Raw genomic sequence first — 27,400 nt, forward strand, 5'->3', positions numbered from 1 at the left:
TCATATTCTCCATACTTCAAATAAACTATATAGGAAATATAATTATAGCTATTAGATTCTAAATTCTGGCTATTAGGTGATTCAAACTGGCTCTTTCTCTTTTATAATTCCTTAGGCGCACGTCATAGAAAAGGAATGGTATTCCCCACCACAGCCCCAGCTGGTAACTCCGATTGTCCCATGATTTCACAGCTGCAAATCAGGCTCCATCCTCTCACACTTGTCTCAGGCCAAGGATGCTTTCTTTAATTAGCACATGACAAACTTTAGTCCTAACTTGTCTGTTGCTTTGGTCCCTGGGTTACCTGAGTGCAGGCCAGTCTAATTGGGAAAGAAAACCTACTTTAACGGTGATGCTATTTGCCTGACATTGAAAAAAGGGAAGAGGAATTTGTCTGCTTGTTGAATTTGCTTTATCAACTGAATTTGCATTCTCTGACAACTTCTCTCTCTTACAATCTAGTCTGGTGTCTAGGCTTTGTACTTATATTTCTGGTGTTATTTTTATTCTTATGGTTTTTACACCTTCTCCAACTTGAAAATGGCCTCTAAAAAAAGCCACTAGGAGCTAAGCCTGTGAGAGATGGTCTGCAGAGTGTGATTTGAGGAGATGCAAGGCCCTCCTTTTTTAGGGCAGTTGGTAGGTCAAACCTAATACTGCTCTTTCTTCTTTTTTTACTTTAAATTGCCAGGGTTGCTGTCACTTCTCTCCGTGGTTAAGCCACACAGATGATAGCTTTGTTCTAGAAGTCCATGTCAAATACATGCATAGTAGAGAAAAGAGCATATTTGAGGAAATTTGTGATTGCTGGCATTCTTTCTGCTTGTCACTAAACTTTAAGACACATTTTCTTAAAAGTTACCAAGAGAAGATTCTCTGAGGAGTTAGAACATAGGACAGAAAGTGAAAATGGGGATAGGATGAAATGAGAGAAGCATACTTTTATTTGTTTTGGAAGTGACAAATAATCATTAAGCATCTACATTATACAGGAGGTATGCTAGATACTGAGGGGAGATACAAAAATAATGCAAAACACGCTTCCGTGGGTCTGGAGATATCTGTAAGCTGACACACATTTGTGAAGCAGGTAACAGTGGCATGAAGCACAGGTCAAAGTGCTGAAAATAGGTAGTATGTGCTACAGAAGCCCCTCACAGAGGACATGGGGTTAGAGCTGCATAGTTAAGAGGGAGGAAGTTCAGGCATTATTATTACACGAGCACAAATGACTTGGAATTGGATGGTGTAGTGTTTGATGGAGAAAACATGGAAACTAATCAAGCTAGAATGAGAGATTTACTTCGAGCAATTGAAGATAGGAGTTGAGAATCTACCCCAAGAGCATTAGATAGCCATCATAGATATCTGAATACAGAAATGACAAGATGAAATGGATGTCTTAGGAAGAATGAGGTTGGTGGTGGGTTTGAAGTGGGACGCACTGGAGGAGGGACTGGTTTGGCACCAGCAGAAGTCCAAACTTGCCTAGGATGGTAACAGGAATAAATGGACAGGACAGGAAGAAAGATTTTTTTTTTTAATTGCCTGGACACAGGAAATTATTGAGATGGAGGGGGCAAAGAAGACTGTGAGGTTTACAGCCTAAATGACTCAGCTTGAGGGAGTGGGGGGGGGGTGATCCCGTGTCAGCTAGGTGACTTAGTAAAGGGGAAAGCCCCAGATTTCAATAAGTATAAACATGGAATCAAGAGATTTTAAAGCTAGAAAGGGCTTCAGAGGTCATCTATGCTAGCCCCTTCATTTGATAGGAGGACGGCTAAGGCACAGGGCAGACGTGTGACTCAATCTAGGACAGTGGACAAAGGAGGACAAGTGTAGCAGCTGGAACCCCCATCTTCTCCTGCAGGGTCATCTGCCTGCTTCACTATCTGTTCTGTCTAGTTCTCTGGACAATGGCTCTCAAACTCGGGACTAAGGACCACGGCCCATCTGCAGCCAAATTAGGCAAAATAAGAAAAATAGACTGAATTTTTCAAAAAGCTAAATTTATTCATTTAAAGAACTAACCTTTACTGGGGGATTATGTCCTTGCTTAATAATTGGTGTTACAATCTCCTTTCATTTAGGAAATGAGGCACTAATACGACTGGTACAATCTTTACTGTCTTTTTTAGCACAGTTAAAAACTAGTCATCTAAGTTCTTCTTCCAGCTCAAAAAAAAAAAGTTCTTTAAAATCTAAATGTCTGAGAGCCATTTCTCAGCATGACAAATCATGTGTGATCTCTTTTCCAAGACACACCAGTTGTGGGTAAAAACCTAGTCACACAAAGGATTACAGAACAGTGTTTTCCTGCCTCTGCCCCCGTCGGCAAGGGCAGGATTACCGCCGTCTTCTCTTTATCCTTTTCTTGCCTTAGAACTGGGCAGGAGTCCACGGGATGGACACGGGGGTAGAGGTGAGGGGATGAGGGACACCTACTCCCAGCACTTGGAATCACTTTCCCTTCTGTCCCTTGGCCTTGGACCAAGGCGTGGTAGTAGTAGCGGGGAAGTGGACCCCAATTCTTTGATATGGCCCTGTGACATTTCTTCAATCCTTTTGTAAAATATCCTGCAAAATCAGCTTCAAGCCACCTTTCCGCTAGATCGCGTTGTCTTTCCCACGTAGACAACCTCCCTGCTGTGGTCTGTGTAGAGGATTACAGTCCCTCACAGAAGCAGACCTTGGTGGGCTGCCCTGCCAGGGCTCCAGAAAAGATTCGCGACGCCTGAATCCTGTTGGGCTGAGCTCGGTCCCAGGGCAGGTAGAACCTACAAGAATCCGGGCACTAAGTCACAGGACTGGGACACTTTTGGTAAGCCGGCAGGAAGGCCTGATCATCAAAGATTCAAGGACAGCTGCCCCGGTTTTTCCTAAATGTGACCTAATGGGAAGACCGATGCACCCAGAGTTAAGGGATTTGGGCTGCTTCTCCTACCATTTAGGGAGTTAAACAAGTCACTCTTCTTGGGCCTGTTCTCCTCATTTCCAAAACTACGTTGTCTAGGATTCTTTTCAGGAATACAGCATCCTAAAATCGAACAGGATTTGGTAGACCTGCTGGGCAGGAGCCACGTGGGGTCCGGTGGGAACCCCCTAGGGGAAGGCGCGGAGACCACACTTCCCTGGACCTGACTCTCGGTCACGTCCCTTCCGGGGAGGCGGGGGAGTGTCGGTGGGCGGCGTGCGCGTCCCCGCCGAGCTCGGCGTGAGCGTCTCCTTCGGGCTCGGCGTGCGCGTCTCCGCCCGGCTTGCCACGGGCCCCGGGGCCCGGCCGGGTGGGCGGGGCAGAGCTGGGCGGGGTGGGGCGGGTGGGGAGGACCACCACCGGGAGAGCAGGCCGAGGAGCTGCAGGAGGAGGAGGAGGAGGAAGACGGGGGAGGGAAAAGGCGGCGGCCCGGCTGGGCAGAGAGGCGAGGAGGAGGCGGGTTGCACGGGGGTGTGGGGCGCGGAGCGCGGAGCGGCGCCGGGACAGCGGGGAGCAGCCGGGCACGGCGGCCACGGCAACCAGGGTCTGGGCCGCGGTTCGGCCGGGCCGGCCGGTGAGTGTCGGGGAGGCCTGCCTGGGAGGCCGGCGCCGGGGCCGGAGGCGGTGGCCGGGCAGTGCGAGGCCCGTGGCCGGGGCGCAGGCGGCCGTGGGGCCGGCGGGCCGGACCTGGGGCGGAGTAAACGCGGCCCGGTCCGGGCGCCGAGAGGAAGTCGGCGGCGTGGGCGTCCGCGCCCAGCCCGCTGCCCGGCCCGCCGTGGAGGCCTCCAGCAAATGGCGACCCAGGCCCCGAGGGCCGACCCCCGTGCCACCCGGGCTCGCGTGTCTGTGTGTTGGGGAGGGGTGAAGCCGGAGTTAAACTTAGGGGGCCACAGGAACCTCGAAAACCTGGCTTCTCTTTCCTTTTGCCCTTTAGAAACTTGCTTTGTTTGGGGACAGACGGGTTAAAGTAAGACTGGGAGGCATCATCAACTGTCTCCACGGGATGAGTGAAGTTGGTAACTTTTCCATTCATGGAAGTGAGAGGATCTTAGTCTTAGCCTCAGCCCCTATTAAAGAGAAACATCCTGATTTTATAGATCTGAGGCGTGTGACCATTTCCAAGTTATTTGTGTCCTGTCTCGTGGAAGTGCACTGCTTGGAAGGGGGCCATAGAGTGCACGTTAAATTTAATCTCCTTTGAGTATGTTTTTTACACCTGTATTTAGAGAATAGAGACAGAACAGCGCGTTGTTTACCATGGTTCTGGTACTCCATTCCCCTCTCCCTGTGTCTTGTTTTTCTTTCTGAGCCATGTCGTAAGTCTCGGATAAAAGATGCTTGGGAAGGAATTGACCTTTTATTCCAAAATTACTTTCTTGACTGGGATCCAAGATGAAGTTATTTATGGGCATGCTGGTATCAGTGTAGATTGACTTAAAACTTTAAATACAAACCCCCAAGCTTTCTTAGCTTTTCATTTCTATTTGCTACATTTCAATACAGTTTTGTGTCGTTTAGAGACCTAGTAAATTATATTAACAGAATTTTGCATTTGCTCATATTTATTAAGCTTTTCCAAAGTTGTTGACGGGCAAAAGGGACAAAAGTAGCATAAAATGTAAGATGAGGGTTTTTCTAAGGGTTCAGTTTTTCAGTATGCAGTTTTCGCTGAATCACTGTTCTTTATGCTTAGTCACTGTTTCTTACTACAGAAGTTTAATTGGGGTTAATATGGTGTTTTGCTACCTTTTTAAATTGTCAATTTGTTTTTATCTGGTAGTTTAATGCGGTGACATAGCTTTTTTTGGTGTGTGATTCTGGAAATGTTAGTGGGTGGAGTTTTGTGAGTGTTATCAGAGAACTGAAGTTTCCGATATAGCAAACTTTTATGCATTCCAAGTGTACTGGGTATTTAATTTCAATCCAGTATTTCTCTATGGTTAGCATTGGAGACTTTAAAAAATATATACAAAGTGTCCTAATAAAATATGCTGCTGAAAAAAATATTACGTATTTTGAGATAATGTATATAGTTAGAGAGGTGCTTTAAGGTCACCAAAATAGGCCTTTTTTAATGTGTTTACTGTTTGATATATTACTGAAATGTGACTTTTAATGCCATCAGCCTTATGCTATTCTATATGGTTTTTGATAAATCTTTTAACTAAGTTACCATGACTACCATGCTGTGGAATGACATTATATTTGTAGAATTCATCAATATTAAAGTCTTCAGTCAAAAGGCTGTATAAAATATTATTTAATTTCAAATTTATTTTGATGAAATAGGTGGGACTGACCTTGGACTGGTGGTTTTTACACTGTAGATAGCTAGATAGTTAAATACAGATGAGCATCTCTTAATTACAACCCAGTCTGTGAAAATCTTTTACAAAAAGGGTATTATGTCTTTTTCTTAAGAGTGGGTAATGTTAGCATCAGGTAGTTCCTCATATGATTGCTTTTAATCAGCTTCCGAAGTATAAATGACCTGATGTAAAAATGATTGCACGTAACGGTTTGTGCATGCGGATGGGGCGGTTGTGTAAAGCGGGGTGCGTCCGTTTGCTGAGGAATGCGTGTTTGTATCTTACTGGACACATGCATACTATAGCGGACTTTTGTGGAGTACGAGGTTGTTTTCACAGCACAGTAATTCCCTCAAGGTCACAAAGCTGAGATTCCTTGGAAGCCCATATTCCCCTGTGCCATGCTGCCCCTTTTAATAAGCTGAGTTCCACCATTTGGGTGGATTATTTTTATCTGAGTCTCAGCTGAAATAGCTTCTGGTATGAATATTAAATATTTATTAATATATGTTATTTTAATTTCTGATGTAGGTCTGCAGTAATTTTGTTTGCTTATTTAGTGGAGAACAATTGCACATAGTTAGGACTTCCACTTTGGAATAAGCTACCCATGTCCATATTTAGAAATGGAGGAGGTATGTTGTGATTATATCATAAATGGAAGGGTGAAAAGTTGAAAACAAAATTCCATATAATTAGGTCATCATTCTGTAAATAAAAAGTCAGAACCAAAATTTAATAAAAGAATGTGTACAGTGTAACCAATTTAGCCATTTTGGACTCATCAGTAGGGCACTGCTTTGAGTTGGGAGTTTAATGATCTTGGATTTTCACTCGTGTCTAGGCACCTCACCCCCCTTTTTTAAACCAGTGAAATAAAACGTCCAACTGAGGTTGTAGATTTATTATGGTTTTTAAAACTGAGTGCACCTGATCGGTAAATCAGCCAGCAAATGTTTGTATTTACTATGCAGTAGCACCTCCAACTATACAAGAAGGATGAGACTTGCTCTGGAGGAATTAAAAGTGATTGCTAAGTATGAAATTTCACTCATAGACCTACTTGTGATTATGGTTAACTAATTGAACAAGTCTGTCTATAGTTCCATTTCAGCCTTACATTGAAGCAACATTTTATTGTCTCAGTGGAACTCTTTTTTATCTAATATCATATTAATTGTAATATTAAGGAAGTAGGCTGACGCCACTTCCTTTTCTGAGCTTCCTTTCCTCACCCTCTATGTACTCAGGCAGCTGCACACGTGCAGACACCTCCACCTCTGCTTTTCTTTTTGAATCTAATGCCTCTGTAGTCAGTAACCTGTAACCAGACTGCAGGGTTGATTAAGGAATTTAAATAGTGCAACAATATACAGGTAGATGTTTCCTTTTGTGCTTTTTATTACTATTATTTTTAAAGATTTTAAAACAATGGAATATTGAAATTAATTTTACTTGATTTACTTTTCCCTTTGATTTGGTTTTTTGATGGACAGTTTAGCTTACTTCATGTAAAATGCCTGGAACATATCACCTAGATACTCAGTAAATGTTTGAGTACTTTTGACTTTTTATAGCTGGTACAATGAGGTAATTTTGACTCAATCTGGTTGACTAATTCTAGATTTATAAAGTATCTTTTTATGAAGTATGTAGTTTTCCATGAAGTCAAGAATTGTTTTGGAATCCATCTGGTTATTTCTTGTATTATAATAATTTCATTTATCCATGTTTCTTCGATAAGTGAGGCTCTGATTGAGGCACAGTTTTGAATACAGGGAACACAGGAATGAATGAGATGGAGATGGTGCCTCCTTTGTGGAGCTTATAGTTTTCCCGTGGAGATAGATATTAAACAAGGTAATGATTTACTTCAAGTTATGACTAGTATTACCAAGGAAAAATGCAGTGTGTAATGAGCACATAAGTATAATACGGAATCCATACCATACCTTGCCTTTGGGTATGTGGAAAAGTGACATTTAAGCTGATAAAGATTTGAGGTAACAGTTGGGGAAGGAAAGGAGTGTGTATGTGTGTGTGTGTCTGTCTGTCTCTTGGAGGCAGAGGCAGACATTAAGAACAGCCTGAGCAAGCTGTGTTGAATATTTGGGTGACTTGATTTAGCATATTTAAAATCGTGCTGATTTGCAGTGCTTTACTTATTTATCGCCTTATGTATTGTAATGAATTTGGAAAAATAAAGGAATTCTTTTTTGAGGGCAATATCTTTCTGTCTAGAAATAGCCTTAAATGACAAAGTCTCATTTCATTGTATGTGAAAATGCCATGCCTTAAATTGTTTTTATGGATTGCTTGTCAGCCACAGATTATATGAGTTGGCCTAGAATTTCTGTTAGAGAAAATTGAAACTATTGTAAAGCATTTAATCTTTTACAGTATTTTCTAGTCTAATGAAACTTTTTCCAGTCATTCAACTTTAAGTGTAAATAGATATGTTATTTGGAACGTTAAGATTCTTTTTCAAAAGAGTTTTTTTTAAAAAAAGTTAGTACTGAGGAGTTTTAAATTAAGCTCATCTTGAACTTGAAGCCTCAGCTTTAGCAACAAGTTTTCTACTGGACGTGCTGTGTCACTGTTCAGCTGATAAATCAGGGATTGACATTTTAAACCTGTTTCATAGGATTTGTGAGCAATTGTGCAATACTTTTTGGAGGCATATTTAATTTGATAATAGCGATCTTGAAAGAGGGATCTGGAACTTTTAAATTCTGAAACAGTACCCCAGAATACTTTTTGGGTATTGTCTACTGCATTTAAAAAAAACTTATTTCTTAATATATTTAATTGTAAAATGGACTTAAACTTGATTCCTTCTTTGTGTAGCGGTTTTGAGAATGGTTAAATTTGTACTATTTCATGTTTATACTGAGCATTATAAATGTAAGTTATTTTTAAAATAATTTAAAACACTTATGTTCAAAGCAAAGTAATGTGCTATTATAATTAGAAAGGACCAAAAAGACTTTCTTGACCACAAGGGTGATTAAGTGTTGGAATAAACTACAAGCAAAGTTGTGTAACCTCCATTCCTCAAATACCATCTTAAAATTGGATCACCAAGTTACTGAAGTGCTGTCTTATTTTCTTAAACTTTATAAGTAAGCATATCTGTTATCGTCCATATGTATTGATGAGATACAGATTTCAATCCTAGCTCTGCCACTTACTAGGTAGATGACCTTGGGTAAGTCACTTACCCTCTCTGTACCTCAGTTTTCTCTGGGTTGTTATGAGGACTAAGTGACATTGACATGATTCTACAAAGAAGGATAAAGTAGGTACATAGTGTTCACTTTTCCTTTAAGTCTACTTCAGTAAATAATAAATGTTGTGGACTCATTGCTGTGGATGCTTTTATTTTTATTATTATTATTTTTTAATCATTTCTTTTATTCAGAGGGGGAATAGTGTGGAAGAGGGTATTTATTTTGAATCTTGAGAGCCCTCTACTTCTACTTACCTTTGAAAGTTGTTGCTGTTTTGCATTTAACTCAGTTGTTTGTAACAGTTGCTATTTTAAACACTTTTGAATTAAGCGATGTTTTGAGATGTGTTCTGCCTGGTATGATCATGTGATATGCATGTAACATAAGGTGTTCCTACTAGTTCTGAGAGCCTTGGTCACTTCTGTTGGAGCTGCTTGTGTTTTTAGGTTTCTCTCTTAGTAACAATCACATTTATAACCTTCAGCATGTGAGATGAACTCAGTCTAGTTGTTGTAAAATAAGAAAGCTACAGCCGTTTTCACAATCTAATCACCCAGTAAAATTTGTCTTAATTCTTATTAAAGTTTCTCTTTGCTTAACTTACAAATGTCATCATTAGTCTGTCATTTCTTCTATTTTGACCCTTTTTAGCATGTCTATCTTCAATTTATAGGTTCTGTCTTTAGCTTTAAAATTTATAGGGATAAACATTAAGAAGTATTTAACTCATTTGTAATTTTTAAACACAGTTTTAAAATGTAGTTTTGTTGTTAAATGTGTACCTTGTTTTTTTCTGTCCCTGGCATCAGTTCGCACCATAATATCAACTCAGAACTTTTCTACTTAATCAACAAAGCTCTGTCAATGATAGACTTTTGCTGTTTGAGTTTGAGGAAAATCAAGCCTGGACTGGGGAAAAAGAAATAGCAATTTGGGGAATAATTAGTTTACATTAGCCACCTAGAAGTAAGATAGAATTTATGGAAGAGAATATGTGAGAGAACTAGCAAGCTTTTATGCACTAAAGTGAAGAAAATAGGCTAAGAATCGGCTTCTTATCCAGAAAATTATTATTAATTTAATTTGGAAAATTTTGAGGTGAGTTGCCTGTGCCATATACACGTAGAGATATATAATAAATAAGTAGCTGTAGAGATCTGAAGTTTGGAAGAGGGATCTGGGCAGGAGGTATAGATGAGTTTTTAGCATATAAGTGGTAATTGAAGCTTTTGAGAAATTGAGAGCACCCTGGGAGAATGTATACAATGAACCAGAAATGACATGGATCCCTGAAGAAGAGTAATATTTTAGAAGAAAAGATTAAGGAATAACCAAAGAGGTAGGGGGAAAACCAGGGAAATGTGAGACTATAAAAACTAAAGAAAGATAGTAGTTCAGAAAGGAGGAATTAGTCAACAAAATGATATAATGGCTAAGGAAGATGTCTGGAAAAAATGCCCTTTGGATTTAGCATTGAGGATCTTGATAGAGCGGTTTTAATGAGTGGTGGTAAAAGTAAAGCCACATTAGAGGGTTGAAGAGTATATGGGAAGTTAACAGGGTTTGTTTGTTGTTTTTCTTTTGAAAGCTTGACCGAATAGGGAAAAAAACAGCAAAAGGAGGATATTGCTTTATTATATATGTTTTTAAAGATGAAATAGTCTTAAGTTTTTGCTGCTAATAGGAACAAGCCAATAAAGAAGCTGAAGATTATAGAAATAAGACATTGAATAGGCTAAGTAATTATAAGTAAATCAGTGCATTGTGACAATACTTTCTCTTTTTTGTATAAAATTTTTCTTGCTAAAAGCAGGAAAGAACATTAGTTATCTGTAATCCTCTCATGTTATTTTATGGATACTATTTCTCTGCTTAAAATCCTCAGTGGTTTCTAACTACTTAAAGTCTGAACTCCTTAGAGTAGCATATAACACACTTTCCATAACTTTTCTTATTCCTGTCCCACCTCATCTCTCACAGCTACTTTGCATTTCACCTTGTGATCCAGCAATACTGGGAAACTTGAGGTTCCCTCAACATGTTTTGCGAATTCTTGCTTTTCTATATTTGCATGTGCTGTTACTTCAGCATTGAATGCATCTCTTCCTTTCTAACCCTACCCTCCTGTGCTTAAGACTTCTCATCTTTCAAGACTACTGTGAATTCTTCTCTATCCCCCACCCATACTGATTTTCTCTGTCATAGTGATCATATAAAAATGTGACATGATTTTACTTTCATCTCTGACCTCCTGCTGAAGCTCCTTGAGAGGAGGCACCATGTCTTCTAATCTTCACGTTGCCATACCAAACACAGAGTCTGGTACATGGCAGTTAAACAATAAATAGGTGTTGAATGAATGAATGGAAACTGTGGCCCTCAAAAGTAAGTGATTTGCCCACTGCCACAGAAGTGGAGCTAGAACTTATATTTTTTGGATAAATGCCCTCTTTGTTTTAATTAAGGCTTACTCTCTATTTGTTGTAGAATTTATTAAGGCATAGGTAGAAAGAGAGGTCAATAGATGAAATCTTACATGAATTTATGTATTTGGAGGGAATATTAAAGAAAACATCTAATCAGGTTTTAGTTAAGTATATTCATGAAATTCAGATTATTCTCTTTTAGGAATATGGTGAGGTCTCTGCACTGTGGGGTACATCATAATCAGTTTAGTTAAAATTGAAAAGGTAAAAGCTAAAGCTTTTTTCAGATTTCTCTGAAATCTAAAAGTTAAATATTCATTAACTGGTTTTTGGCATTAATTTATATACTACACAATATACTAGAATTTAAGTATTATATTTTGAAGTGTTTGGCCTGTTGGGCAGATTGTTATATGGTATTTAAAAATGAACTTTTGACTTGCTTCTTGAAGTGCTTAAGCTGTTTCAAGATGGATTGATTATATGTCAAATAAACTTGTTAAATGTTTATTTTATATATTTCATCCTCATATAAGCCAATATACCTTCATGATTTGATTTTTTTTCTTAAAACAATTTTTAAAAAGCGACCACTTTTTGCCTAACTTCTTATTTCTTTTCCATCTCAATAACTAGAGCTGGACTGGCCATTATGGAGGAGGAGCTGCAGCACTCGCACTGCGTGAATTGTGTCAGTAGACGGTGTATGACCAGACCAGAGCCTGGGATCTCCTGTGACTTGATAGGTTGTCCATTGGTTTGTGGAGCAGTTTTCCATTCTTGTAAAGCTGATGAGCATCGACTTTTATGTCCATTGGAACGAGTGCCTTGCTTAAATAGTGACTTTGGATGTCCATTTACAATGGCTCGAAATAAAGTTGCCGAACATCTAGAAATGTGTCCTGCAAGTGTGGTGTGCTGTACTATGGAGTGGAACCGATGGCCCGTTAGTTATGCAGACCGGAAATCATATGAAAATCTAAGCAGAGATGTTGATGAAGTGGCACAATTAGATATGGCCTTGGCCCTTCAAGACCAAAGGATGCTCTTAGAGTCTCTCAAAGTAGCCACCATGATGTCAAAAGCAACTGATAAAGTATCAGAACCTAGAGAACAGATCTCAGTTAAATCAAGTGTCCCAGAAATACCACATACTAATGGTTTGGTGTCTGTTGATGAAGACTCTTATGGTGCACTTTATCAAGCTACTGTTGAAACAACCAGAAGTTTGGCTGTTGCTTTAGATATCCTGAATACCGCCACAAGAGATGTTGGCATGTTAAGTACGAGTCTTTGTGCTTCCGCAAATGAAATGAAAGAAGAAGAAAATGCCAGAGAAAGCTTACAGAACAGAGACTTGAAAGACCAGGACCATCTTTATGAGGATGAGATAGGAGCAGTAGGTGGGATTGACCATAATGACACAAGTCAGAATGCCCAGTCTGAACAAAATGGTTCAAGTGATTTATTATGTGACTTGGATGCCAGTTCTTATGGCACTTCTGCTCTTTGTAATGGCTTTCCTTTGGAAAATATATGTACACAGGTCATTGAGCAGAATCAGAATTTACATAGTGACTCAAAACAAAGTAACTTAACAAATAGAGAATGTGTAGCATCAGATGGCCCTTCAGAACCTTCTAGTTCACTTTCAGTAGCAGCACAAGTTAGGGAAGTAATACCATCTAATGCTTTGCCTAATGGCACAGTTCAGCATATCCTCATGCCAGATGATGATGAAGACTTGTGTTGGAAAAAAGTAGACTTAGGGGACCTAAGGAATGTGGATGTCTTATCTTTCAGTCATCCTCCTTCATTCAAATTTCTTTCTAATTCATGTTGGTCTAAACCAACGGAAGATAAAGCAGTAGATACATCAGATTTGGAAGTTGCAGAAGATCCAATGGGTCTCCAAGGAATAGATCTAATCACAGCAGCATTACTGTTTTGTCTAGGAGATTCTCCAGGTGGGAGGGGTATATCTGATAGTCGCATGGTTGATGTTTATCACATCGACTTTGGGACGCAGACCTTCTCACTTCCGTCTGCCATATTAGCTACAAATACAATGGTTGGAGAAATAGCTTCAGCTTCAGCTTGTGATCATGCCAACCCACAGCTTTCAAATCCAAGTCCTTTTCAGACACTTGGGCTGGATTTAGTACTGGAATGTGTCGCTAGGTACCAACCCAAGCAGCGTCCAATGTTTACATTTGTTTGTGGACAGTTATTTAGAAGAAAAGAATTTTCATCCCATTTTAAGAACGTTCATGGTGACATTCATGCTGGACTCAATGGCTGGATGGAACAGAGGTGTCCTTTAGCATATTATGGTTGTACCTATTCTCAGCGTAGGTTTTGTCCATCAACACAAGGAGTGAAGATTATACATGACCGCCATTTGAGGTCATTTGGAGTTCAGCCATCTGTATCTACAGTGTTAATAGAGCCTGCTAGAAACTGTGTGTTGGGATTACATAGTGACCATCTAAGTAGTCTTCCTTTTGAAGTCCTGCAGCATATTGCAGGCTTTCTTGATGGCTTCAGTTTATGCCAGCTCTCATGTGTATCCAAGTTAATGAGGGATGTGTGTGGCAGTCTTCTTCAGTCTCGTGGAATGGTCATTCTGCAGTGGGGGAAAAGGAAGTATCCAGAAGGAAATTCATCATGGCAGATAAAAGAAAAGGTTGGTTTAATTTAATTGTATCAGTCCCTTATTTGACATATAATAGGCACTTAATAATGTTGCTGAATTAATAAAATTAACCTTGTTGCAAAATTGACCATCCTTAAAACTTAATAATTCAGTATGATGACAGACTTTTTTATGATGATAATAAAAGCAAGAATAGTTAGAATTGTTAGTCATAATCACATATTTACTGCAGACATCCTAGAACTAGATTCTAATGTCATACGACAGAGGCCACTTCCAGTTCTTCAGTTGAGGGGTTCTGTACCTGTTTACTTCTTCTGTAACAACTCCCTTTGCTTGAGTCCATGTTAGCCACCTTCTAATTTGGGCTCCATCTGAAACATTTTCACCATAGGACAATGGAGGAAGCAAGGAGAAGGTTTTTTACTTCTTGCAATTGGCAGTTTTGGTCCATTCTTAGCAATTTCTTTCTTAGAACTTGGTTATTGCAGGTAGAACTTAAATAAGGAGACATGAAAAAAAAATCTACTAGTAGTGAGTGACCAATGGAGTATTTGGGGTGTAGAGAATGTAAATGGATAGATGTGGAAATGTATTAGGCTGAGGTGAGATAAGGGCAGTAGGATTTGATATTGTTGACTCTGCATTTAGTACAGTACAAGGGAGTGTTGCAGATTGGAAGCTTGAGCTGGAGGTTGGGAACAAATCCTGGCTCCACCATTTTCCTCCTGTGATATCTTACTTTTGCCCAGCTTCTGTTTGAGGTACTATCCAATAGAAACTAGAAGGCATTACAGATACCTTTGATTGAAGGTGTTTTTTCATTTTAGAACATTTATAATATGAAACTTTGATTTTATAAAGTAGAAAAAAATTTGATAAACTTCACATTGGTTGAACAGGGTTCACATTTCTGGCTACTTTGTTTTTAACCACCCTTAGGTTTTCTCTTATTTTCACTCATTGCTCCAGTTTTTCAGAATTCTGCATCTGCTTTTGTGTTCTCCTGAAGCTTTGACCAGTAAATGAGCACACTAATTATTTTATGTAGAAAATTTCATACTTGCTGCATATATGTGGGTATGTGTGTATTTTCATTTTCTACATGATTTGCTGTCTCTCTGCCATTTGGGATGAGACACTCAGAGCATGGCCTGTTTTTGCCCTTGCCCACTAGTATTGACCTATGAGGTAAAAGCTTTTCTGGGGATTTTATTGCTGCAGAAAACCTCATCTACTCTTGGAGTTTAACTTGCCGTCATTTATTCAGATTACGTGTGTATATCCTGGCCATTTTCTCCTCTGAACTCCAGTCCATTATATACAAGCATCTACTGGACATCTGCACTTGATTATGTCACAGCTTCAGCAAACTCAACAGGTCCAACCTACTCCACTTTTCTACCCCTCTTAATCTCAGAAAACGGCATTTTCATCTCTGAAGCTGCCTAAACTAGGAATTTGGGAGTTAAGGTTGACCCCTTTTTTTCCCCCCTTTATTTCCATATCCAGGTAATCACAAAGTCCTGTTGTCTCCCTTCTTCATACCTCTCAGGTTTGCTTACTGTTTCTACGGCGGTTTCCCTAATTAGTCCGGCCTGTAGTTCTCTCCTGGGTTACTACAGTAGCCTCTTCCTTACTGGGTTTCTGTTTCCAACTGAGTCCCTCTCCAGCATATTCTCTATAGAAGAGGTAGAGTGATAAATAATTTCTTAAATACAGTTCTTATGCTGTAGTGCTTGAAAACTTTTTAAATGTCCGTCCATTGCCCTGGGGTAGAGGCAGACTCCTTAATGAAACATTTAAGACTTTTCATAATCTTGTCCTCACTTACCTCTTCAGTTTCCTTTTGTCACTTTATATTCCAACCATGGAATTTATTTACAGTTGTCTGATGTTTTCTTCTTGCCTTAAGGTGTTTGAGTACACTGTCCCTGATACCTACATCTGAACACTTGAGATGTTCTAGGCAGTGTGTACTTTACTTTCGTTAATGTATTTAATCTACTGTCCCTATTTCATGGATGAAGAAACTGAAGTATAGAGAGGTTAAGTAACTTGTCCAGTTGGTGGATTCAGACCCTGGGAACCTATTTCTGGAGGTTGTGATCATCATCTCACCGCTATATCCTGCTTACTCTTCAGATCTTACATTGTCAAGAAAGCCTACTCCGACCCCGTTGAAGCCCTTAGGGAGGTGCACTGCTCTGTGTTCTCGTGGTGTTCCATTATGTACCTCCTACTCTGTGTACCCCTACTGAAGCATTGACCATGCTGTTTGGAAATTCACTGACGAATTGTCAGTTTCTTTCATTAGACTGTAAGTTCATTGAGAAGTGAGACTCTCTGGGAACCAAAATATTAATTGCTTAGCATAGCACCTCCCATATAGCAGGCACTAAGTAAATACTTGATGTATACTTGGATGCAAAATTGGCCCATTACCAAGAAACCTTGTCATCAGGAGATGGGAGCCGTCCATTTTTTCCTGAGTTTGTTTCACCAGACTCTTTTGACTGTGTGGAAGTAGGGAGACTGTCTGCCACCATTGACTCTTTCAGCAAATTCATTCTGTGAAGCTTAACAAAAACTCCTAATTCTTAGTATAGTTTTGTGGTTATGGGGACTTGTAATCTATAATGTCTATTGTTAGCTACTCTCCAGGCCTTCACTGACATCTGGGAAATGACTCCATGCAGGGTAATTGATATAACCTTAAGAAGTATAGCGATTAAGTACCTTATGTGCTGAACTATTCTATTGCTGGCTGAAAAATAATTGTGTTCAGAATTTGAAGGCATCTGGCCACCCCAGAATTCGTAGCATTCTTTTCTGAGAAGCTCTAATGAGTGCTGAGGGCTTCTCTCAAATTCACAGCTGCTTTCTAGAGTATCTGCTGTTTGCCATGGGTTCAGGGTTCTCTAGACATTTGCTTGTTGATTAGCTTAGCTAGGATGCCTAGGCCTGTCTTGCTGTATTCATGCTTGTTACCTATGTTCAGGTAACTTTATATTTTCAAATTGTAAAGATGAGAGGGGTCCACCACAGTCATTGCTGGACCTATAAGGTGACAGTGCTTCAGGGCTTGGAGCTGCTGAGTGGGCAAAAGGGAAAGTAGTTCTTATTTTTACCAGAACAGGGATGGCATGTAAATATTTTTCCCAGAAATGTATTTTACAATGATATGGAATTAAAACATGATTCATTTTACAAAAAGCTCTATAAAAAGTTTCCAGAAACATGTTGAACAAATTGAAGCACTTGTGTTCCTCGTTATTACTAAGTGCGTTTACTACTCATAAATAATGAAAAGAAAAAGTACCTTGGCACAATATTCTAGAGTATTTTTTAGTATACTTCATATGGTGTAATAGGAATGGGAGAAAAACTTGGAGAAAAAAATAACACTTGTATTGTCAGTATCTCCAGACTATGGATAGGTCTATATATATATATATAGACATTTGGCTAGGATGAAAGACTGGTGTACAATATGCATTATTTTAGGAAGTAGCTCTGAATATTTTATAAAAATTGCTTAATAAGTAAGCCAGGTTGGATGTGATTTTCAGTGTTGAGTTTTGTCTTTTATTTTCTTTTTGGTTATTATATTTATTGAAGTTATAATGTCGTAGAAATGATTTATCTTACAAATATTTGATAAACAGATTTGTATCCAAATGGATTACTACTTCCAGTTTTGTAGCTAACTACTTGAAACTTTATATTAGATATTTCTCTTAACAGTTAGAAATGTATGCAGTTAGAGCAAGAAGTATGTTTTGATTCTTGTAAATTGACTTGTTTAAATCTGAAGTAGAATTTTCTTCTAGGTATGGCGATTCAGTACTGCATTTTGTTCTGTCAATGAATGGAAATTTGCTGACATCCTAAGCATGGCTGACCACTTGAAGAAATGCAGTTACAATATTGTAGAGAAACGGGAGGAAGCAATCCCATTGCCGTGTATGTGTGTGACACGAGAACTCACTAAAGAAGGACGTTCACTTCGCTCAGTTTTAAAACCTGTACTTTAAAAACTGTAATTCCACTTGCACATACATGCAAGCACCTAGTATAATTTCTTGGTAATATGTGACACTTTATTAATGTATTAAAGATTACAACTAGCTAAATTCATTGTCACTATGTATATAATGTTTTGAAGTGACCTATATTTTTATAAAGTACTGTTTAGTTGGAAAAAAAGTTGCCTTAATGTTTGAAATGTGTGAATTTTTTGGAACTTGCTGGACAGGGTGATTTAATTTTTAGCTACATAATTTTCAGAATTAGTATTTTTAGTGGTGTGCATATTTTGGTTCTTAAATTTTTTGCTTCTTAAACTAACAAGATCCTGACCAAACAATTTATTCCTCATTTTCCGTGGGTTATAACCTATGCATTCAAAAATCAAAACTTTGATTCTAATTTTTACATCATAGACTTTTCAGATTCAGAAAACATTCAATTGCTTAAACACTGCATAAGACCATTATAAAGTTTTTATTTTCTAGTGCTCCCCTTACATAATTGTTGATATGTAGATGATCTCTAATACATACATAATATTTAAAATCATGAGTAATGTTGATAATGCCATTTATCATGTTTTAAAAATAGTCCACAAAAATGTTTTCGCCTTACATATTTACAACTCTCATACAGAGAGTTGACCATATGCAGCTTTTTTTGGTTAGATGCCACATCCAGAGACTCATGGCAGTGTGTTATGTGACAGGTTAAAGCAAAATCAACAAAAAAAACCTGTGAATTTACTTTAATTTGAAACTGTATATGGTATTATATATTTGCTAGGTATTTGGTATTTGGAGAGAAGATAATACAGTTGGCCCTTCATATCTGCAGGTTCCATATCCATGGATTCAACCAAAGGATGGAAAATATTTGAAAAAAAAAATTCCATGAAATTTCAAAAAGCAAAACTTGAATTTGCCACTCATCTTCAACTATTTATATGTCACTTACATTATATTTACAATTATTTACATAGCATTTACATTGCATTAGGTACTATAAATAATCTAGAGATGATTTACAGTATATGGGAAGTATGCGTACGTTATGTGCAAATACTATGCCATTTTATATAAGGGACTTGAACATCTGTAACTTTTGGGACCGTAGCGGGGTCCTGGAACCAATCTTCTGCAGATACTGAGAGATGACTGTATACCTCATTTTAAGTTTGAATTGGGCATGTTCCGTGAATAAATTTCAGATATTCAGAATGCAAAGGGCTTAACTTTTTATCACAAGTGTTTAAAATTTTTGCCTTTTGATGTTTATAAAAATCACAATTATGTTGTTTTAAGACATTTAAAAATGTGACATTTGCTATCTTTGTAAGATGACAATCATGAAATGCAGAAACCTGTCCTGGTTGACAGTCTCTTTAAAACATTTCCAGGTTAATATTCCATAGACTTCTCTACCAAAAAAGTAAGAATTACATCTTTGTGTAAAACCAAAATATAACAAAGATATTCAAAGACCTATTCTTGAGGTATTTTATTATAGTTTTCAAATTGATTTATACTGTTATTAACCTGATATGGTCAGTTTAGAAAAATGAATATATCAGTATTAAGAAATAAATTGCAAAGATGGAGACTTGTACTTAAATAATTTAGGTAACTTGTGGCATTTGGTCGTCTGAAATGGTTACAAGTTACTTTGCTAAAAAAAACTTCAAAACTATTTTGTCTTCTCTTCCTACATTTGTCCCTGAGAATGCTCTATTAACTAGGTTCTTGATTCCCATGTATGGCAGTCGGGCAGGGCAGTCCTTGGGCATTACAAAAGAATTGTGAATTGCTTTAAGACTTGGTTGGATCAAGGCCTTATTACAGTTGAAAAATACAACGTTAAAGACTAATCAATTGTTTTGCCTCACCTGTCATTTTAATTAGAAGAATACTTATTTCTTAGTGCTTAAACCAACTTTGTCAACTGTGAGATTTGAATTGCATAAACAGTCTCTTTCTGTGAAAAAGTCAGAAATAAGATATCAAATACTGTAAAATATAACTCTGCCTTTTAAAGTTTTGCCGAAGAATGTGTCTGGTTAGGATAGCACAAACATTAACTTTTTGTTTTATGGTTGTGCTTTTTTAAAATCCTTGTTTTTTAAGTTTAGACTCCATGTTTCCACACTGGATCATGAGATATTTAACATTTTCTACCTTTTATTTCTTTTACACGTCTTTGGCTGTTTTCTTTTTTGTTTATGCCACCATACTATTTTGTTAAAATGTTTTCTTTGTGCATTTGTTCAAATTCTAATAAAATTAATATTTTCCTTTATATGGCTCAGTAACTTAAAAAGAAAAAACTTACATTTAAATAAAATTTTAATCCTTGCTTGACAAATTCCAAATACAGTCATATTGTTTCTGTAGTGGGGATTTTCTGCATGTTGTAGGAGTTGCTTGTTGATTATCATTGCTCGCCCATGTTTTACTGGTGAACATTAATTTTTTTTTTTTAATATAGAAAACTCATCAGTTAGCGTTCTCTGCCCCTTCAGTGTCTTCTTGAAAGTAGTCCCACCTAGGGATATTGAAAGGCTGAAGAGTTTCTGGCAATATTATTTTTCTAAAACTTGTAATGGGAACAATCTGTCTAGCCTTTTAAGCATGAAAAGGTTTGTGTTTTGGCCAAGTAAGTTGTCATTTGAGAAGCCTTTGTTGATACCTTAGTCTTTGCTAACCAGCAAGATAAAGGGCAGGTATTAGGAAGGAGGGAAATACCTGAATTCACTTTTCTCCTCTGCCTTTTTCCCCAGAACTGCCTATTAGCTTAATCTCAATGCCCCCCCCCCACCCTGTCTGTCTGTCTGTCTGTCTCTCTCTCTCTGTCCTTCTCTCTGTAGCTTCTGAGAATCACAGTTCACTTAGAGTAGTGGTTCCCAAAGTGTGGTTCCTGGACCATCAGCGTCATCTGGGAATTTGTTAGAAATGCAAATTCTTGGGCCCCTTCACAGACTTAGAGAATCAGAAACTATGGGATGGGAACCAGCAATCTATTAACAAAGGCCTCCCCAAGTGATTCTGATGCATGGTAAAGTATGAGAATTCAGAGGAAAGCCTGGGACTATGCCAGCTCTTCTCCTGAATGATGTGTTATTGGAACAGATATATGTGTGCATGTAGCTACATGTATGATCCGAAATTAAGAGTAATAGTAATTTATTAGTATTACCTAAATGATCAAATTTAATGATATATGTTGTCTCAGTCTTACAGCCATATGACAAAATACATTAGGTACCATGTTTGTTGGACATTTTTTTAAAAAGTTAGTATTTACTAGTAACTTAAATTTACTCTTAGTATTTCACTAGTGTTTCTTCTGGTCACGGTTAATTGCAGATTGTTCATTAGCGCTAACATTTAGCCTAGTCATCATTCATTCTCTTGTTGAGTGGTTGCAGAATCATGTGAACATATTAGATTTCTAGGATGGACAGAGTAGAGGTAAAACGATACTGGATTAAGTTCTACAAGAATTCTGTAGGAATTCTTTCAACACTATCAATAAGAGGTATTAAAGATTGGGTTTCTGGTATATCAGTAGTATAGAATCTTTTTTGGTCTTTGACCCTGTGCTACATGTCCCAACAATGTTGTTGCTATTATTAACTATCCCTTAACATTGGAATCCTTGAAGATATGGTAGTTTATACTACCATATTTATAACAGGTGTTTAATCTCTGGCAATTTGAAGGTAGGTTTTGGTGTTCAGAAGCAAAACAGATTTCATGTTTTGCATCCCAACCTAAAAAGACATGGAGCTTATTTATTTTAAAAATTTTCTAAGGAATATTTATACAAACATTAAAAAATATGTTTGTTTCATGCATGACACACCACATTGGAAAGTGATATAATTGGAACCTGCAGAGGTGGGTGTTCAGAATTACAGTAGAAAGAAAGCGATTGGCCTTCGTTCTCTCAAAAGGCTGGATAAATCCTTCTGATGGAAATAATTTCTCTGATGTGTGTTTGGCTGGTTATCTAAATATAGCTCTTAGTAGTCTTAACATGCTTGTGAGGCCTAGAAAACAAGTGTGTATTAGTGATGCCGTTAAAGAAAATCAGTTAATCAGTGACTCATCCATTGCGTTTAAAATAATTCAGTGATGGGTTTTTTTAGGATTTGATCTGAACCTGATTTCCGAACAAAAAAGTTCAAGATGTACAAGTAAAGGCTAACGCTAGTAAACTCCATTTTAAATAAAATAAGGGGAGAGGAAGAATGGTTTCTTTTAAAGTCACGTTTTTTACAATTTTCCTTGATTTAAAAGATCAAAGTAAGTTTAAGTTTCCATTGTATGGATGAAAAAACCTAGGTACTCAAAGTTTAAGTACCGATGAGTGTTTTGGACGCAGTTCACTTTTCTTTACAAATGCAGAAAGAGAAGGGAAGTTTAGATGTAGGGAAATTATTTTGGAGAATATTGTTGCCTAGAATATTTGATTACTAATAAGTGTTTTGGAAAGAGTTATTGGGTAATACCAAAAGGAAACAAAGTAGAAATTAAGTACCGTATGCTGCTCTGAAAATCCTCTGTAAAAATAGGGCCTTTTGCTCAATTTTTACAAGTATTTTATTACATCTGTGATTGGTAAAATCTATAAATGTATTGTTTATACATATATTTATTCGCATGTATTATCTCCATAAATTGGCCAAGTAGATTTTAATACATCTTGAGATATACTAATGGAGATACATCTCGAAGTGCTATTTTACCTTAGAACATTTCAAAACTGACATCTTGTATTCAGAATGTTTGACATTCCAATGTATTATGTGGGGAGTAACTTTTCATTAATTTATAAACTACAAAGAAATGAGTTACAAGGATGATTCATAAACTATAGAAATACAGTAAAAACTCATTGATATGAATCTCCTATTTTATAATTTTTTATCTTTGACGTGCTGTACTGAAGCATCTGTTATTTACCGTGAAGAGCATTTCTGAAGCAAACTGACAACAGAAACAAGAGAAATCTGTTTCCTTTTCACTAACACCAGTAAAATTTTAAGCATCCCGCAGATCATATTATTAACCGATTTGCATGCAAATAAGATAGGAAAGGAACTACATGGGTAGTTCTAGTGGTGGTAATAGTGTGTGTGTTTGAAAGTAATATAACTGCATTTGTGTTGAACTCTTAAGACTGACCAACTAATCAGGTCAAATTGTCCTTTCCCAGTAAAAGCAAATTCCTCAGGTTTAATTTTTACCTTTTTCTAATGTAAATTGTTAGAATTTTTTTCTCAGACAAGATCTTCAAACAGGTAAACAGGTTGATACATGTGTTGGTTCATCCTTGGGCAGAGGAACTGACTAGAGTTAGATGGCTTTCTATACCCCTTCCAGTCAGAGAGTAACATTGTTAGATTATTATTCAGTGGTCTAATGATACAAGAACAGTAGCAATAATTTGTGATTGCTCAAAAGGTTGAAGTTGAAAAAAGGAGATCCTGCCTTCGACTGTCCTCCTAGAATATTTTCTTCATTGAAGTCTTCCTTTCCACATTAATTGTCATTATTGCTTGTTTAGCCTATGACTTCAATTTTCTGATCAGGTGATCAAAAAATCTAGATTAAGTACACAGAATTTTTAAAAACTTGTTTTGCTGATCAGCCTATGTTTAGTAGTTTTGATCAATAAAGTTTAGATTTGATTAAGTAACTTAGCTTCTTTTAAAGTCTCAGCTCACAAATAAGTTTGTAGTGTTGAAAAATTGAAATATAAGCATTCAGGTTTAATCACGTTATTTGATTAAAAGAAATCAAACCATAGAAATAGAAACAATAGGGTACTACATCTGTTCGAGTGTAAAATTACCCAGTGAATATTTAGTTATGTCAACTGGATGTCTTTTTTATCAACTGATAACTTTAAAAAATTGTTACCTGTATTACCTTCCCATTTAGGTCACCACAGAGCATAGAGTAGAGTTCCCTGACCTATATAGTAGGTTCTCATTAGTTATCTATTTTATACATAGATAACTCAAAGTTTAGGTATTGATGAGTGTATTGGAGTATTTGAGAGCAATGTGTTCTGACTTTACAAACGCAGAAAGAGAAGGGAAATTATTTTGGACTATATTGTTGTCTAGAATATTTGATTCCTAATAAATATATGTATACATAACAGCTGGTTCACTTTGCTGTACAGTAGAAACTAACAACATTGTAAAGCAACTGTACTCCAATAAAAATTAATTAAAATTGTTACCTGTATTAGAGATCTGAAATAAAAATAGAGAATAGTATTGATTCCCTACAACATTCCGGTAGTTTTATGATTAAAAACTCTGACATATGAAATAAATTGCTTTAAATGGTTAATAATTCGGTGGATATGAATTCTAAAGATTTTTATGCTGCATTTAAAATGTTAAAGCTGTATTGTTCATTTGATCAGTGTTTAAGCACCAATCAGTCCTGAAAACTTGAATTGGATTCTGAGAGGTAATTGCACTGACTCATTAATTTACCTCAGATGTCATTTAGTTTCCAAAATATCTTCTTTTTCTCATGATTAACATGAAGTCATTTTTTATCTTAATTGCAAAAGGATATGGTATTTATTGAAAAACATGCTAAGTGAAAGAAGCTAGACACAGAAGGCCCCATACTGTAGGATTCCATTTATATGAAATAATCCAGAATAGGCAAGTCCATTGAGAGAAATCAGATTAAGCGTTGTGGGGAGGGAATAGTAGGAAGTGACTGCCTGATGGATACTGGTTTCCTTTTGGTGGTGAAAATATTCTAGGACAAAAATAGTGTTGATTGCACAACATTGTGAATGTACTAAATGCCACTGAATTGTTCACTTTAAAATGGTTAAAATGGTAAATTTTATGTGTATTTTACCACAATTTTTTTAAAAAGGGGGAGTATTTGCAGTCATTACTAAAGGTAAAAAGTACAGTGTTCTCAAGTGTGAAACGCTTAAGCTATGGTTTAGAATTAAATTACAGCATTAGTAATGTAACACATTTATTCAGTTTAAAGTCCTAATGAAATTCATGAATTCCATCACAGAAGTACTGCTGACAGCAGCGGAAATAAAGTTGTAATTCATCACAATTTTCTTATATTTAATACAACTGTAACAGTGAGTAATTGGCTTCCATGTTAATGTTCATTTTTCACCTTTTACATTTTCTTATGATTCCTTGTGGCACATCTCAATCACATTTTTTAAAGATCCGTATTTAAAATCATGCTTTGAAAAAAAATTTGTATAATTTTCATGATCATTTTTTATGGTTTTATACTTCATGTTCCTTTTAAAGAGCAAGTACACTGATGTATTAGATAAGACTAAATAAATTGAACTGATGTATACATTTTGTATTCTTTTGAATTGTCTTGTGGGAAAATACTTGAATCTTGGCATTGGTAGGTACTTTAATGATCATTTAGTTTCTCATTTTATATTTGGAGAAATCAAAGCTGAGTTTGTCAGTGTTTGTTCATTCAACAAGAATTTCTTGAGCACTGATGCCAGGCACTGTGTAGGCTTGGTTCTGGAAGGTTGTGACATGCCTCATGAATTACTACTACTTCCCCCTCCTCCTATGACTACTATGTATCTGGTAACGTGGACAAATGGACAAGTTCCAAAGAAGTAAAGGCTTTAGGCCATTTAAATGGTTCTTCATATCTTCGTATCTTCCTATCTTCGTATCTTCCTCAAACACTAAAGACATATTCTTTAGTACAGTAAAATACACATGATTATAAATAGTCTATTACTTGAGGAATGCATTTATTAACAATTAAGTTTGCTTTCATGACTTTAGGAAGGAGGTATTTTTAGATTACATTAAGCCAATTACTTTCCACTGTGTTCTAAGGAGCTGACTAGAAAATTGTTGGTTAAAATCAATATTTAAAAAGTTAAATTGCTTTGCAAATAACTGTGCCTCTCATATGATTGGGGGTGTATATGCCAACTAAGGTGTGTGTGTGCTCCACCTTGAACAACAATAAGTATAATTAAATGAGCTGAACACATTGAGGCTGATAGTATGATCTAAACTATCACGATAAACAGAGTAGACAAGAGGAGACTTACACCACAATAGGTCTACTTAGACACTGCAACAAGGTCCAAAGTCAAGGAGCGGGAGGAAGGGAAATAACTGTGATAATTCTACTCTATATTTGTTGTGATTTTTTACTTTAGTGATTTCTTAGCAATTTTGTGATATTTCTACAAGAGTTAGGACTTTTATCAAATAGGTTATTTGACCCAGATTTCCTTAGTCATCACCTCTTATTCTGTCCTCTTGCAGGCTACATTTCTGCACTATTTCCCAAACACTTTATATCCTTTCATGTCTCTGAGCCTTTACATATGCTTTTTATTTGGCCTAGAATGGCCTCCCCCAAATTCTTTGGTAAACTTCAGATACTTGGTGAGGATCCAATTCTGATGTCACCTGTTTTTTTCCTAGACCTTCCCAAGCCAGTGAGTCGCCCTCATCTATGTCCCCACCCCTTTTTTAAAAATTGTACCTTTTTTCAGTATTCATCACACTGCACTGCCATTATCTATTTGCTGATATCTGTACACTGCTATATATTGTGGACCCCTTTAGGTAGAAACCATGTCTCACTTGGCTTTGGATCTCTGTGCCTAGCAAAAGGCCTTACACACAGAAGGCATTCAGTAGATGTCTGTCGAACTAATCATGAAAAATGACTGAATATTTTAAAATGCTGTTTCAGTTAGCTTTTGCTGCATAACATGCCACCCCAAAACTTCATGGCTTGAAACAAGTTTAATTAGCTCATGATTAGTTAGCTAGGTTAGTTTGGTCTGGTCTGACTTGGCTGATCTCTGTCTGGTTGGCTCATGCATCCATGGTCAGCTGATGGGTCAGCTGGAAGTTAGATGATGTAAGACAGCTTTACGGACATGTCTGGCAGTTGGCAGGCTGTTGGCTGGGGTGATGGGGCTGATTAGGCCACATGTCTCTCATCATCCATTAGGCTAGCCCAGGCTTATTTACGTGGCAGTAGCAAGAACAGCAAGAGAGTAAGCCCCAATGTGCAAACCACTGCTTATCACATTTGTGAATGTCCCATTTCCCAAAGCAGGTACATGGCTAAGCCCAGATGCAAGGGATGGAGAAATAGACTCTACCTCTCTGTGGGAGAAGCAGTAAAATCATGTTGCAAATGAGTGTGTATATAGGAATGGGGAGAATCTGTCCATTTAAATTTACCATAAATGCCCAGGAAATTTCTAATTTGATAGTCCCACCTTTCCTCTTTAGAGTTTTCTAGCAAAATCCCCCAAATATTAAAAACTATTCAAAAATGAAGAACCAATTCAAAAATGGAGGAGAACATCAAGTTTTGTAAGGACAGCAGGGAGGAGCTACACAGGACAGAGAACAGCAGCAGGTGGGGAGCATTGTGGTAGAAAAGTGACTTCTTAAACTTTTAACGTTTACAGCATCTGTAGTCACCACCACCTTTCATTGCTAATATTAGTAACTTGTAAGTTCTTTTTTTTTTTTTTTTTTTACTACTTTTGATAGGAGTATATGAATTTATTAATTTTTTCAAAGAGCCAACTTTGGCTTTCTTAATTTTCTCCCTTGTTTGTCTGTGACTGTCATTTATTTTTGCCTCTTTTCTTTATTATTTCCTTTGTTTCTACCTTGTGTTTAATTTGCTCTTTGTTTACCACCTTCTTATTGTGGAAACTTAGATCATTGATTTTAAACCTT

The 27,400-nt window shown here is 37.2% G+C and overlaps 1 protein-coding gene across 1 annotated transcript; it reads left to right on the forward strand.

Moving 5' to 3' along the window:
* The first annotated feature begins 3,455 nt into the window (after positions 1-3,455).
* On the forward strand, positions 3,456-17,736 carry FBXO30 (F-box protein 30). Its single transcript, XM_061207291.1, has 3 exons — positions 3,456-3,549; positions 11,577-13,626; positions 17,430-17,736. Exons 2-3 carry the CDS (start codon positions 11,593-11,595, stop codon positions 17,631-17,633), a joined length of 2,238 nt encoding a protein of 745 aa, XP_061063274.1. The 5' UTR covers positions 3,456-3,549; positions 11,577-11,592; the 3' UTR covers positions 17,634-17,736.
* The last annotated feature ends 9,664 nt before the right edge of the window (positions 17,737-27,400 follow it).

This window comes from Eubalaena glacialis, chromosome 12 (genome assembly GCF_028564815.1).
Source record: "Eubalaena glacialis isolate mEubGla1 chromosome 12, mEubGla1.1.hap2.+ XY, whole genome shotgun sequence".
Taxonomy (NCBI): domain Eukaryota; kingdom Metazoa; phylum Chordata; class Mammalia; order Artiodactyla; family Balaenidae; genus Eubalaena; species Eubalaena glacialis.

Coding starts and splice junctions, on each gene's coding strand:
- FBXO30 (XM_061207291.1), top strand. CDS start 11,593: ATGGAGGAGGAGCTGCAGCACTCGCACTGCGTGAATTGTGTCAGTAGA. Junction 13,627..17,429: donor CATGGCAGATAAAAGAAAAG/GTTGGTTTAATT, acceptor ATTTTCTTCTAG/GTATGGCGATTCAGTACTGC.